Genomic DNA, 13,569 nt, shown 5'->3' with positions numbered 1-13,569 from the left:
GGTCGGAATATTAGAGTGAAAAACTGAGGGCCTGAATGTAAAGGTGAAGGAATGAGGGTCATGTAAGGGGCAAAACGGTGATCAAGCATAATATATGACTTATACTTAGACCCTCATTGTCTGACACCCACTTTTTTAAATTTTATATTCTGACCCTAATCTTTTGACCCTCATTTTTTAACCTCCACTTTTTGACCCTTATATTCTGAGACTTAGTGTCAGAATTAAAATGCCCATCCCCCAATTGAGTATAAAAGACACTTGAATCGATTTTTTTTCCGTGCTTGAGTTTTTTTCAATTAATTATGAGAGTAAAAGATCAGGGGACATTCAGTCCGGGCGCTAGTGACAAGTGTACTGCCGAACAAAAAAATGAAATGAAAAAAATTCAACTGCTCCGTTTCTTCCGAAATACCACAGTCATATATATTTTCCTTTCAATATTTCAATCCCACTGAGCACACAAAGTCATTAGAAGAAACATTTTTTTTATAAAACACAACCACTGGCAGCTGGAAATAACCGTTATGATTTCATCGAGTGAAACTAAAGTCAAAATAAAAAAAATCTAAAATTTTATAAAAATGCAATGAAAATTTATTATTTTGTTTAATTAAACGTTTTTTTAATACTCATGGTATGAATGTTTTTACGATTAAATTGTACAAATATGCTGGCATGTTGAAAAAAAAGGGAAGAGGAACCAAATGACGTGAGAAAGAAGAAAAAGAGACAGACATTTTCTCGACAATGTACAAGTGAATTTCGAGATATTTTCGAGTTCTCATTTTTCCAGTGAATAATTTGTTGTCTGAACTTGACATTTTCTATGACGATAATCCCGGATCACTCTCAACATTGAGAATTCTCGAGAGCCACTTGTGCACGGAGATTTAGATTAACAAATAACGTGGACTGGAAGAATAAAAAAAAAGCATTGTGATGTCCGTATGATCAAATGTGTTGAGAGATAAAAAAAATAGGCCCACTGGTTGTGGCCCAACATTTCCGAGTACACTATGAATAATAAACATTATGTAAAAATTTATAACATCACTGAGTTCATTCAATGCCAAATCCTCCTCCAGTCCTGGGAAATTAATCCTAAATGTGTCAGTCCTGACGGAAAAAACCTGACAAAGACGGCAGTTTACTCACGTCATCATTAAAGTGGTCATCATTAATGTTATATATTAGTGTAATATGAAAATTTAACGGCCGATAAATTGGGGCATATGATTCTCATCGGTCGTGTTGCTTTCTGCCATGAGAATGATTACAAACAATTAATTGAAAGAAGAAATAGCGAATCTCACAGGAAAAAGAAATTCCGACGAAGAGGAAACAAAAATTTCTCATCAACGTTGAACAACCTCAGCTCATAATTATCAACAACTGTTGGGATGACGTCAATAAAGTTTACAAAGGCAGTGATAACACTATCATGAAGTCACTATGAATAAACCCAATTAACCCAATTAACTTTCACTTAAATAGATATTTATTATTGTCAATTTTACATTTTACATAGCAGCTGTAGTGATATGATCGGACGAAATTCTTTTCTTTGAATTGCTATAATAAGAGACCCATTATGGCTTATTTTCATAACTGCCGGAATCGCTGTCGATAATACTCTCCATACTTTGACTTCATTAGGCGGAAGATTCCATGGAAGATTAATCATTTGAAGAAAGTCATTACAAACAATATTGAAAAATAATTTCGGCTGCGCAATGTCTCACTTGCGTATTCAAATAATTCGCCATTCTTCAATAGAATTTTTCTCTCGAGACTTCCGGAAGTAATCGAAGCTCACCCAATGCAGTTTCAACCAAATTGACGGCATAGATCGATAATTCTCAGGCTATTTAATCAATAAAACACTCCACTCGCCATTATTATCGTTAACTCTACCATCACTGGGAATCAGTCTGATCCGTTACCGTTTGGAAGGCGATTTTCGGAGTATCATAATCATCCTGATGATAATTTATTGTTTGCGCATACCTCACTATCTCCAGGGCTCCGATTCGTCGAACATGTGCATTATATTGTCACGCAGCATTTTTTCTTGATCTGGAAACCACAGTGGCATCACGGGAACGAACAAGAGATCACTCCCAAAAAAAAGGAAAAAAAAAATCGAAATACAGTAGAGGTTTCGTATAAGATACCTTAGGGACAGTTGGAGAGTGGAATTCCAGGAACCCTTATGCCCCCACTACGCGCTCCCATAGAGAGGAGAAAAATATGGACACGGAGAGAAATATTCAATAAAAATTACCAGAAAAAAGACGTAAAAATTACGTTTCGAAACGTAATCTGGGAGCGAAGTAAAATTCAATAAAAAGTGTCAATCGTCACGTAAATTTTACGATCTATTCCGTAAAAATTACTCATCCGTCCGGCGCCTCACGGCTAGCCATGAGTCACCGTGAGGGGGAGATTTTAACGACACGTTCCGTAATTTTTCCGGAACTTTTCGTAAAAATTCTTAAACATCCAAGAATTTTCATGTTCTGAGGCATAATAAGTCTCGGAGCGCGAGGTATCTTATAGAGAGGTATCTTATACGGAGCCTCCACCGTAAAATAAAAAATAAAAAAAATAAGAATAAAAAATGCAAATAAAATGAAAAATAGGTAAATAAAATGCATTGAGTTCGTTTACCTGGGGTTAAATTAGCTATTACACATTGTTTTCGAAGAAATTCCAAGCAGAGACTTCTCGCCAGTCCGAAGGCGTGCATGTTGCACGTGAAAGTGCTGGAAGAAAAATATTTTTTCAATTACATAAATTTTTTTTTATTTCATATTTTTCGTGTTTTTATGATTTTTAACCCTAGACTGGTCACCGTGCGAGGGAATTGCCGAAATACGTCGTTTTATTCACCTTGCCAAAGACTGGTTGACCGGAAAAATTTGAGAAAAATTGAATTCGTCAATTGAAGTATCTGGAAAATTCTAGTATTTTTTTTTTCAATATTGTATCCTTAATTCTGGGAGAAAAAAAATTATTTCCAACAGGTGAACAATTTTTTCCCGTGTTAAATGAAATTGCCTGTTGCGCGACGTTGCTGGGAACTCGCTAAACGCGCCCGGGAAGTGTAGAGTGGATTCGGCAACGCTGGAGCCTAAATAACAGGGCGGAACTCTCCCGCGAAGGTGACTAAAGTCGCATTTTCCCGTCCGGTGACCAGACTATGGTTAATCATTTTAGTGGTTTGGGTATTTTGAATTTATCGTTTAGTATCTTTGTTGATCACGAATTTCCAAATTTGTCCTGATGATTTTTGAAAATGAGGGAATAGTGGCACTTGAATTCTCAATGTTGTGAAATTGAATTCAATTTATATTCAGAATAATCAGATTTTCCATGTTAGATTATCACTGATATTTCAATGACATCTAGAATTTTCAAATTCATTGCGAAAATTGAATATCACATCCAACTGAATTTTCAGAGGATGGAAAATTCAGGAAAATTATTGCCTGAATTTTCAAATTATTACATAATAATAATCCGATAAAACTTTTAGCCTCCAATTCTCAATTTCTGTCATTTATTCTATTCATTCTATCAAAAGACAAAGATAGAAATCGAATTTATCGATGTTCTTCTATTATTCGAAACATATCGATTTTAAAACTTTCAGGAAAAATTATTGAAAAATTATTTTTTTTATTTCTTTGGCAATTTTCAACTAGCGATTTTGTTGGCCCAATCAACTTGTTTGGCGTGTTTGTTTTTCTCTCAGTGTAGGATCATTCATCTTCCGTTAAATAATAAAAAATGAATTTCACATCGCAATTTTGTATTCTCTCCGTGCAATGCCCCATTCAAAAAGACATATCATTTACCCCAATTGTCCAAAGACAATATTCGCCTGGAACTTGCGATCCTCAGCAGCCAGTGCCTCTTGATCCAAGGCCTTGGACCTCGATGGCACAGGGCGCATGGCCCTCTCGCACTGCACAGCATCGAAAAATGCAGCTGTCCAGAACCTCATGGAGGACCAGATCGGTTGCACTCTCAGATGAGTGTACAGATACTCCCTGTATGGCTCCAGCCCCGGCACCTCCACTGCAACGACATCAATCAAAAAAGCAATAACTCCCCTTTGTCCCCCATATTCCCCGGACGATATAAATTGGCGAATATTCTTCACACCTTTATGATAAAATGTGAAACACATATTCATGAGGCTCTTTGCCGGCGCAAAGTCATCAGCCTCGTGGCACTCGAAGAGCGCCAGTGCAAAGTGCTGAGCCAAAGAGTAAAAGGACGCCTCAGTGACACAGGCGCGTGCTCTTCTTGCATTCACCACTCTTGCAAACCAAATTCTACCGGACTCTGTCTGTTCAGGAAGAAAAATAACGAGTTATTGAATGTTGCTATTGGTTTATGATGTTTGGTCCAACAGTCATCTGCATACATACGAGGACCATCTGGCCAAAGTTTGCTTTTTGCTCCTGATCGATTGTATCGGGAGCGTCAAAAAGAAGTGGCACAAAGGTTTTCATAAAATCTGCGGCGGCCTCTTCTGATTGACTGTCGGCCGACAAGCTCGATGCCCATGATTGCACTGATCCAGAGGAGCCTGTCAAAGCCAGGACAAATATTTGATGTTTATATTTAGTTACGTGTCACGGATGAAATTTCAGATTTTTGTGTGAGGTGGTGGTATAAACACTTCTCTAGGGAATAGGAAATCTCCACGTTTCAGGTGATTTCGAGTCTTCTGAGCTTGACTTTTCGAGACAAAATTTTTTTACTTTTTTAAAGGGAATTTTTCAATTTTTTGAAAATTTGGGCCAAAAAGTCGTATGGAGTTGCTCCCAGGGAATAGGAAATGTCCACGTTTCAGATGATTTCGAGTCATCTAAGCTTAACTTTTCGAGACTTTTTTTAACAATTTTTTAAAGGAATTTTTCACGAAAAAAAATTGAAGGAAATTATTTGAAAGCTAGGGGGCCAAGCCCCCTGCTCGCTTTGCTCGCCAACCGCCATATGACCCTCATCATCCTTATTCTGATCCTTGTGACCCTCAATATGACCCTCGTGACCCTCATTCTGACCCTCGTTATACCCCTTGTGACCCTTAATCTGACCCATATAACCTTAATCTGACCTTTATTTTAACCCTTGACCCTCAATCTGACCCTTAATCTGACCCTTATTCTGACCTTTGTGACCCTCAATCTGACCCTTATGATCCTTAATGTGGCCCTTATTTTAACCCTTGCGACCCTCAATCTGACCCTTATGACCCCTAATGTGGCCCTTATTTTAACCCTCGCGACCATCAATCTAACCCGTATGACCCTCAATCTAACCCTTATGACCCTTAATTTGATCCTTGTAGCCCTTAATCTGACCCTCGTGGCGCTTATTTTGACCCTCATGAACCTGATTCTCAATCTTGTAACCCTTATGACCCTTGTACTGACCCTCACGACCATTATTTTGACCCCCTTGACCCTCATTTTGACCCTTGTGACACGTATTTTGAACCTCATGACCCTTAGGACCCTTATTCTGGCCTTCATGACCATCACTTGACCCGGGTGACCCTTAAGACCGTTATTCTGATCCACATGACCCTTATTTTACCCTTACGACCCTTATTCTGACCCTTAATTGTGGAGTCTTAATTTCGAATACCAAATTATTATCATCAGAAGTCAATTTGGATGTTTCTAATATTGGGAGAAATTAAAAAAACGATTTTAATTAACGGGTGCGTCACTGGTAATTCACAATTTGACGAAAAAATTAATGAAACTGTGAATTTCAGTTTTTGTTGAATTTCGTATTCGAAAAGATGTTTTGAAATATCCAGTAATTTTTTTGAGGGAAATTTTGTCCGTGAAATGGTCTCAGCGGGAGTTCTCTAGAATGGGTTATCTATTCCTTTTAAAATCCTCATGAATAAAAGGAAAAAAGAAAGAGTGATGAATGCATGAAATACCTGATCTCTCCCACATCCTACGACCATCCATATTTGAATCTAAACTCGTACTAGGTCCATATCCATCCAGATCACTAGTCGATCCACTACTACACGGAATATCTATAATAACACCATTCATAATTCATTATCGCGGATAAATAACAACTCAAGGTGTTTCTAAAAGCACATCAATTTTCTATCGTCACTACAATAGACAGTCCAGACAATTCTACCAAACAATAAGCAATACATCAGTACTCCACTGACATAAAGCCAGAACTTTGTTCACAGGAATTTTACAATTCCATATCACCAAGTGGATACCATTCTCCAACAGTTATCATTGCAAAGGGAACATTTAACTAATAATAAGTGGGAGAACAGTGATGCAAATAAATACACAGGGATCTGGCAACTCACACGTTGTAATTAAGACATTAATCATTTCATTTTTCATTTATTAATTTACCTAAACAAAAAACGACCGTCTCATAGCGATCTGGAGCCCTTGCTTTTAGTGGAAAAAGAATATTTTGAGAGTTGTTTCTTCAATGGACGATTGTTCGGGGGAGGTTTACCCTGGAAATACACATTTACGTTTTTCGAGAAAGGATAAATCACAGGACTTTTTCTTATTGCTGAAGTGGTACTATTTTTCGCCTAGTTTTTCCTCAGGAATCAGATTTTGAAGGAATTAGATATTCAATTCGGTAGCGAAGCGGTAAACCGGGTTAAGTCGATTTTGACTTTTGGGCATTTTTTGACAAATATCTCGGAATCTAAGAGAGATAGCAAAATTTTGTTCATTACCTTTTTTATAACCCTCAGTTGGCTCTACAAAAAAGGTCATGACAAAAATTTTTCTATCTCTTTTAGATTCCCAGATATTCGTCAAAAACTGGCCAATAGTCAAAATCGACTTAACCCGGTTTACCGCTTCGCTACTGAATTTTTTTTCACCCAAAATTGAACTTCAAGGAATCCGTAATAAACTCTAGTCACTATTTTTTATTTCTTAACAACTGGACAATTATTTCTTAACAATTGCCATTTTTTATGAATGAGAATAGTAATTGTTGCTAAAGAATTAATTATTTGCTTCCGAATGGCTTGTTATTCTCTCAGTCTACACGGAGAGAAATATTCAATAAAAATTACCAGAAAAAAAAAGTAAAAATTACGTTTCGACACGTAATCTCGGAGCGAAGTAAAATTCAATAAAAAGTGTCAATCGTCACGTAAATTCTACGATCTGTTCCGTAAAAATTACTCATCCGTCCGACGCCTCACGGCTAGCCATGAGTTACCGTGAGGGGGAGATTTTAACAACACGTTCCGTAATTTTTCCGGAACTTTTCGTAAAAATTCTTAAACATCCAAGAATTTTCATGGTCTGAGGCATAATAAGTCTTGAAGTTTCTGTTAGATTTTACAACTTCCAGAAAAATTACGTGACTTTTTCGTATTTTTTCGGTGACAGACCCGAAAATTTACTGAACGTTTCAGATTTATTCTCTTATATTCCTATAGAAATTCACTGAAAACGATTCTCGCTTGCGGATTACGTGAAATGTTCCGTAATTTTTCTTGAATATTTCTCTCCGTGAATACAGATTTGGATTCCCGTGCAAAAATCGTGCGAAAAATAGTGATTTCATTTATTCTCCCTCAAAAAAATAAGTTTTTGATTTCAGGGTGACTCTTCCCTCGAACAGCAAATAAAAACGAGTTATAACGAGATACTGATATTCAGACATGTATTGATGCACTATTCCATTTGCTGCAGTTCTCACCGGTTTTGTAATTGAGTTTGTCAAAGGGATCGGGACCAGTTGCTTTGATATCTTCCTCCTGAAGCGGCTCGATGCTCTCAACGCTCGATCTGTCGGGACTGATCTCTTCGTCAGTCTTCACTTCCGGTTTGTGAACAATTGGCGCTCTTGAAGACGCTATTTCCTCGTACGTCATTCCTGGTGGGAATTTGCGGTTGTTTCGGGAGTACTCGGGGCACGTTTGGCGCTGCAGCTTGTGCCTGGCCATTGCCTCGTAGTCTTCGTACGAATATCCACTGAAGCTTAATCAAAAGATCACGATCATGTTTTTATTGAGAGCTCTCCGAATTTTTGTAAGAGACAGCCGGCTTTAGGCATCGTATGTTTGAGAGTTCTTTAATTCAGCAGCGAAGTGGTAAAACGGTTTAAGGCGACTCATCTCCCAGTTGAGTTTTTGAGAAATATTTCTGAATCTATGGGAGATAGCGAAATTTTCGTAATTACATTTGTTGTAGCTCTCAATCGGTTCTACAAAAAAGGTTATGACAAAAATTTTACTATCTCCCTTAGATTCCGAGATATTCATTGAAAACTGGTCAACAGTCAAAATTCGCTGGTACCGTTTTACCACTTCGCTACTGAATTAATTCTCAAATGAGAACATTCACAACATCATTTATCGGTAAAACGGTGGTAAAACGGTTTAAGGCGACTTCTCTCCCAGTTGAGTTTTTGAGAAATATTTCTTTTTTTTTTTTCTTTTATTTAAGGAGAAATATTTCTGAATCTAAGGGAGATAGCGAAATTTTCGTAATTACATTTGTTGTAGCTCTCAATCGGTTCTACAAAAAAGGTTATGACAAAAATTTCGCTATCTTCCTTAGATTTCGAGATATTCATTGAAAACTGGTCAACAGTCAAAATTCGCTGGTACCGTTTTACCACTTCGCTACTGAATTAATTCTCAAATGAGAACATTCACAACATCATTTATCGGTAAAACGGTGGTAAAACGGTTTAAGGCGACTTCTCTCCCAGTTGAGTTTTTGAGAAATATTTCTTTATCTATGGGAGATGACGAAATTTTCGTAATTACATTTGTTGTAGCTCTCAATCGGTTCTACAAAAAAGGTTATGACAAAAATGTCGCTATCTCCCTTAGATTCCGAGATATTCATTGAAAACTGGTCAACAGTCGAAATTCGCTGGTACCGTTTTACGCTACTGAATTAGTTCCCAAATGAGAACATTCACAACATCATTTATCCAATGAGAAATTCTATGCGACGGTTTTTCTATAATTGAGCTTTTTAGATTCGGATTCTTTTGATTATAATAAATAAGAAAAGCGCTACGAAACGTTTCTGATTTTTTTGCAATTCATACTAAGATAATATTCAATAAATTTTCGATTTCCGTTTCGTTATTCATAGTTTTTCATAATTTTATTCAAATAAATTTACGGCTGAGTGGCATTTTAACAATTACGATCATTTTGCATGCCTGTTGAGCGGAGCGGGAGGGAAGGTGTGAGGGAAATGTTACCGAGGCAGACGAAGCTTCCTTCTAGCCACACCATCGACTTGATCCTTCCCCAGATCGTTCCCTGGGGAGGGGGAGGGCGGTGAGGATGGGGTGGTGATGTCGCTCTCCTCGAAGCTGCTGCTGATGGCTGAACCGATCCGGTTCCCCAGGCCCTGGAGGTATTCACCGCCACCTCCGAGCGCGGTGCGCATCGACTTCAGGGCTCCTCGGGTCTTTCCCATCAAGGAACCACCGTTTGTCGATGGCAGGGGGGTGGTTACGTCAACCATGTTCTAGGAGAGACGATTTTTTTATTTAAGGGTGCCAAGTGAATTTGAAAAAAGATTTTAAAAAAATTCTTAAACATCCAAGAATTTTCATGTTCTGAGGCATGTGAATTTGAAAAAAGATTCAAAAAAAATTTTTTTCTTTCCCTCCATCATTGGAGAAATATGGATTCATCCATCCGACGAAATTTCAAACCAGCAACCGGAACTAGACATCGAGAAAATAAATGCGGAAAATCCTCTATTTCGCGTGACGAACCTCGAGAATGCATGAGATCAAATGGGTACGGCGGGTTGAAATATCTCTCTTATTCACCCCGGTACACCATTGTTTTTTGTCGCCATCACATTGAACACATCATTCCCCATATCTTCAAATTTTTTCAAATTTTTCTTGAGTTCCTAGGGGGTTGAAACGTTCAATTTAATCAAAACTCCATAAGGGGTCGTGTATAAGACTGATTTTGTTTATTTAATTTCTCGATATCCATAAGTTCTAAAATTTTAAAATTNAGGCCGTGTATAAGACTGATTTTGTTTATTTAATTTCTCGATATCCATAAGTTCTAAAATTTTCGAATTATCACCGATGTTCACCATCTGTCTAATACTATTAATTAAAAAAATGATAACTTTGTTGGTGAATGTCAATTTTCAAGGTCATCGCCAAAATCACTTGGCACCCTTAAGTGGAGACTACTGTGAATTTTAAAAGTCGTGGGTTATTGGAGTGAGACTTTTCATACGTTGAAGATCGATTATATAGATCTGAAAACGAGTAATTACTGCAAAAAAACATTTTTTTTATTGTTCGTTTGCCCGAAAACGGTTAAAATGGTAAAAACAGTCCAGGGCCTCCAATTTTTGAGCTACAAAAGATTTTTTTNGAATTATCACCGATGTTCACCATCTGTCTAATACTATTAATTAAAAAAATGATAACTTTGTTGGTGAATGTCAATTTTCAAGGTCATCGCCAAAATCACTTGGCACCCTTAAGTGGAGACTACTGTGAATTTTAAAAGTCGTGGGTTATTGGAGTGAGACTTTTCATACGTTGAAGATCGATTATATAGATCTGAAAACGAATAATTACTGCAAAAAAACATTTTTTTTATTGTTCGTTTGCCCGAAAACGCTTAAAATGCTAAAAACAGTCCAGGGCCTCCAATTTTTGAGCTACAAAAGATTTTTTTTTCAAAATTTTCGGAAAAATGTATAGAACAACAATTACGAGTCAGTTTTTTGGAATTCGACTCCTACACAGCCGATTTGTTTTTTTTTTCACATAAAAAAATTCACTATTTGTGGAAAAAAATACAAAAAAGCAAATTTAGCCATGTAAAGAGGCGAATTGAAAAAAAAATAGCTCGTAATTATTATTCCACATATTTTTCCGAAAATTAAAAAAAAAAATCATTCGTAGCTCAAAAATTGGAGGCCCTGGACTGTTTTTGGCATTTTAAGCGTTTTCGGGCAAACGAACAATGAAAAAAAATTTTTTTTTGCACTAATTATTCAGTTTTCAGATCTATATAACCGATCTTCAACGTATGAAAAGTCTCACTCCGATAACTCACGACTTTTAAAACTCAGTAGTCTCCCCTTAAGGAAAACCTGACAAGTAACATTAAGGAAAAACAATCGCCCAACCTCAAGATATGCAGCAACTATTCAAAATTAGTCCACTGACCTGGAATTTTTCCCTCAAAGCGATTGAAAGTATTATGAATAAACTCCAGTTGAGTCGTTGAGTGTAACGAGGAAAAATGAATTCGAAAAACCGAAAAATAATCATTCATCACTGATAATCTTCGCCCTGGTTTTTTCGACCAATATCCCCGAATCTAAGGAAGATACCGCAATTTTTGTAATGACTTTTTTTGTGCCTCTCAATTAGCTCTACAAAAAAGGTCGTAACAAAAATTTCGCTATCTACGTTAGATTCCGAGATATTCACTGATAACTGACCTATATAATTTTGCACTTCCGGATTAATTGCACAGACTCAACCAAAATGTTTCTATTTATATTAACTTACGTTTAGAATGTATTTCGCATTTTACTCTTCAAAATTCAAATGATGTTGACACAACTTTAACAATCTTTCCTAGCGAGGCGAATCTAGAAAACCAAGTTGTCCTCGAAACGATATCGCGCTCATTTCAGTGGCATATCTGCCAGCCGGTAGAGTTCTCAAGGCAATACAACAACGATAAGGAGTCTAAACCACATTGTCAATGTGCGTTAGACACCATCAAATCGCAATCAGAAATTGCTCAAATCAATATTAAAGAATGACATAAGATTGACTCTTAACTGACGGGTTGCAGAAGAAAAAATAATCGAAAAACAATTCAACAGAATTAAACCAAACGTACTATCAGTCCAGCAGTTAATGTTCCACTTCTGATTTCCTGCTGCTATGATATAACCGGAACCGGCGACTCACGTCATTAAACGGCCGAATGAAAGAAAAATAGAGGCAAAATCGTCTGGAAAATTCACTGAACGGTTTAATCACAATAATTCAACGCGAACTCATCATTTAAACCTTGAAAAACAAATTTGTCTCTAATCAGTCTAAGAGAACTGCCAACGAAGCAAATATTCTCCAGCATATGCGAGCCTCATCGAAGAAACTGGTGCAACGGATCCCTCAGATATTCAATTAAAGGTAATTCCCGATGGTTTTGAATCGATCAGGGGCAATCAATCCTCCGGAGTTGGTCATTTAACGCGAGAAATTGAACGGATGTCGTCTATTGTCGTGGGATCACAATGGATACCTGAATGGAACACCTGTAACCGGCGATTTTATCTAGTATATTGATTGACGAGTTATTTTTTTCCCACTGCACTGCGTCTCATTTCCCCGCTCATTATAAATCGATTGACTTTCTTTTCACGGAAGAATTGAAGGATTCACTTCGATCCTCGCGACATCAATTGATTCTTCCATAAAAATAAATTTAAAAAATTGAACTCAACTGACAGCTAAATCCCATATTTTAACGGATTACTGTAAGAATAAATAAATATAGATTCGAATATTTTTGTACCTGATGTTTCGTCAATCCCAGCGAATGAATACCTCTCCGTCATCAAAATATTCCGCCGAATAAACGAAAACGATCACTCGGGAAAATAAACAATCATCGGTTGATCACCACATGAATTCTATTTTTTTTCTGTAAACTCAGTCCACTGCTTTCCTCAAAGACCGCGCAATGACAGCTAGCACGTGACAAAATTGCAGATCTGCGCAGTCACAGAGTCGAATCAATACTGCAAAGCCGCCCGCATACGTACTAGTTCCACTTTAAATCATGCTGTTGCATAAAATTTCATTTCCACAACTGCAATGCACCTGTTTCTCGTGAGGGGTCGGCGATAATATTATTGGATTTAATTGAGTAATAATCTGGGAGCGATCGAAGGGGCGGGGTTATTGACGTTGTTTAGAATCAATCGCGGAATGAAAATAAATTAGATATAAAGTTATTCCTCAGCGTTGGAGAACGATTAACTTTATTTCATTTCAATTAACTTTAAATCATCAATATTCAGCATCATTCACATCACAGTTTGCACCGAATTATTAATTTTCTACACATTCGTTGTTTATAAATAATTGAAATAATAAATGACTGAAATTGTTTAAACTTTCGGGAAGCTTATTTTTTAGTCATAAAATCGATTTCTGGTAAAATTCTGAATATGAATAAATTTGTTACGATTCTGAACAAATGTTGACGGTGAAAATAATAGTTGTGAAGGTCATAACGGTCAGAATAAGGATCACGAGGGTCACATTGAAGGTCACTGGGGTGAGAATAAGGGTCACGAGGGTCAGATTAAGCATCGAGAGTCAGATTAAGGGTCATAGGGGTCAGATTAAGCATCGCGAGTCAGATTAAAGGGCACAGGGGTCAGATTAAGGGTCACGAGGATCAAATAAGGATCAGAATAAGGATTATGGGGGTCATGTGTGGGTCATATGGGGGTTGGCGAGCGGAGCGAGCAGGGG

The 13,569-nt window shown here is 37.2% G+C and overlaps 1 protein-coding gene across 5 annotated transcripts; it reads right to left on the bottom strand.

The window, feature by feature from the left end:
- Positions 1–1,483: 1,483 nt before the first annotated feature.
- LOC107037330 (uncharacterized protein KIAA0513) lies at positions 1,484–12,809 on the bottom strand. Of its 5 annotated transcripts, none has more exons than XM_015255836.1 (10): positions 12,602–12,809; positions 9,274–9,545; positions 7,750–8,030; positions 6,426–6,467; positions 5,975–6,076; positions 4,443–4,603; positions 4,174–4,360; positions 3,864–4,086; positions 2,674–2,768; positions 1,484–2,079 (listed from the first exon to the last, which is right to left on the bottom strand). In XM_015255836.1, the coding sequence occupies exons 2-10, from the start codon at positions 9,540–9,542 to the stop codon at positions 2,015–2,017; spliced, it is 1,425 nt and encodes a 474-aa protein (XP_015111322.1). In that variant the 5' UTR covers positions 9,543–9,545; positions 12,602–12,809; the 3' UTR covers positions 1,484–2,014. The 5 variants fall into 5 exon arrangements, with proteins under 5 accessions (XP_015111322.1, XP_015111324.1, XP_015111323.1 ...); XM_015255838.1 differs by lacking the exon at positions 12,602–12,809 and adding an exon at positions 11,921–12,304; XM_015255837.1 differs by lacking the exon at positions 12,602–12,809 and adding an exon at positions 11,581–11,858.
- Positions 12,810–13,569: the final 760 nt, after the last annotated feature.

This window comes from Diachasma alloeum, unplaced genomic scaffold, assembly GCF_001412515.2.
Source record: "Diachasma alloeum isolate Michigan unplaced genomic scaffold, Dall2.0 Dall_scaffold_00217, whole genome shotgun sequence".
Classification (NCBI taxonomy): domain Eukaryota; kingdom Metazoa; phylum Arthropoda; class Insecta; order Hymenoptera; family Braconidae; genus Diachasma; species Diachasma alloeum.
Note: the sequence above shows the minus strand (reverse complement) of the source record. Positions and strands in the feature narration are given on the sequence as shown.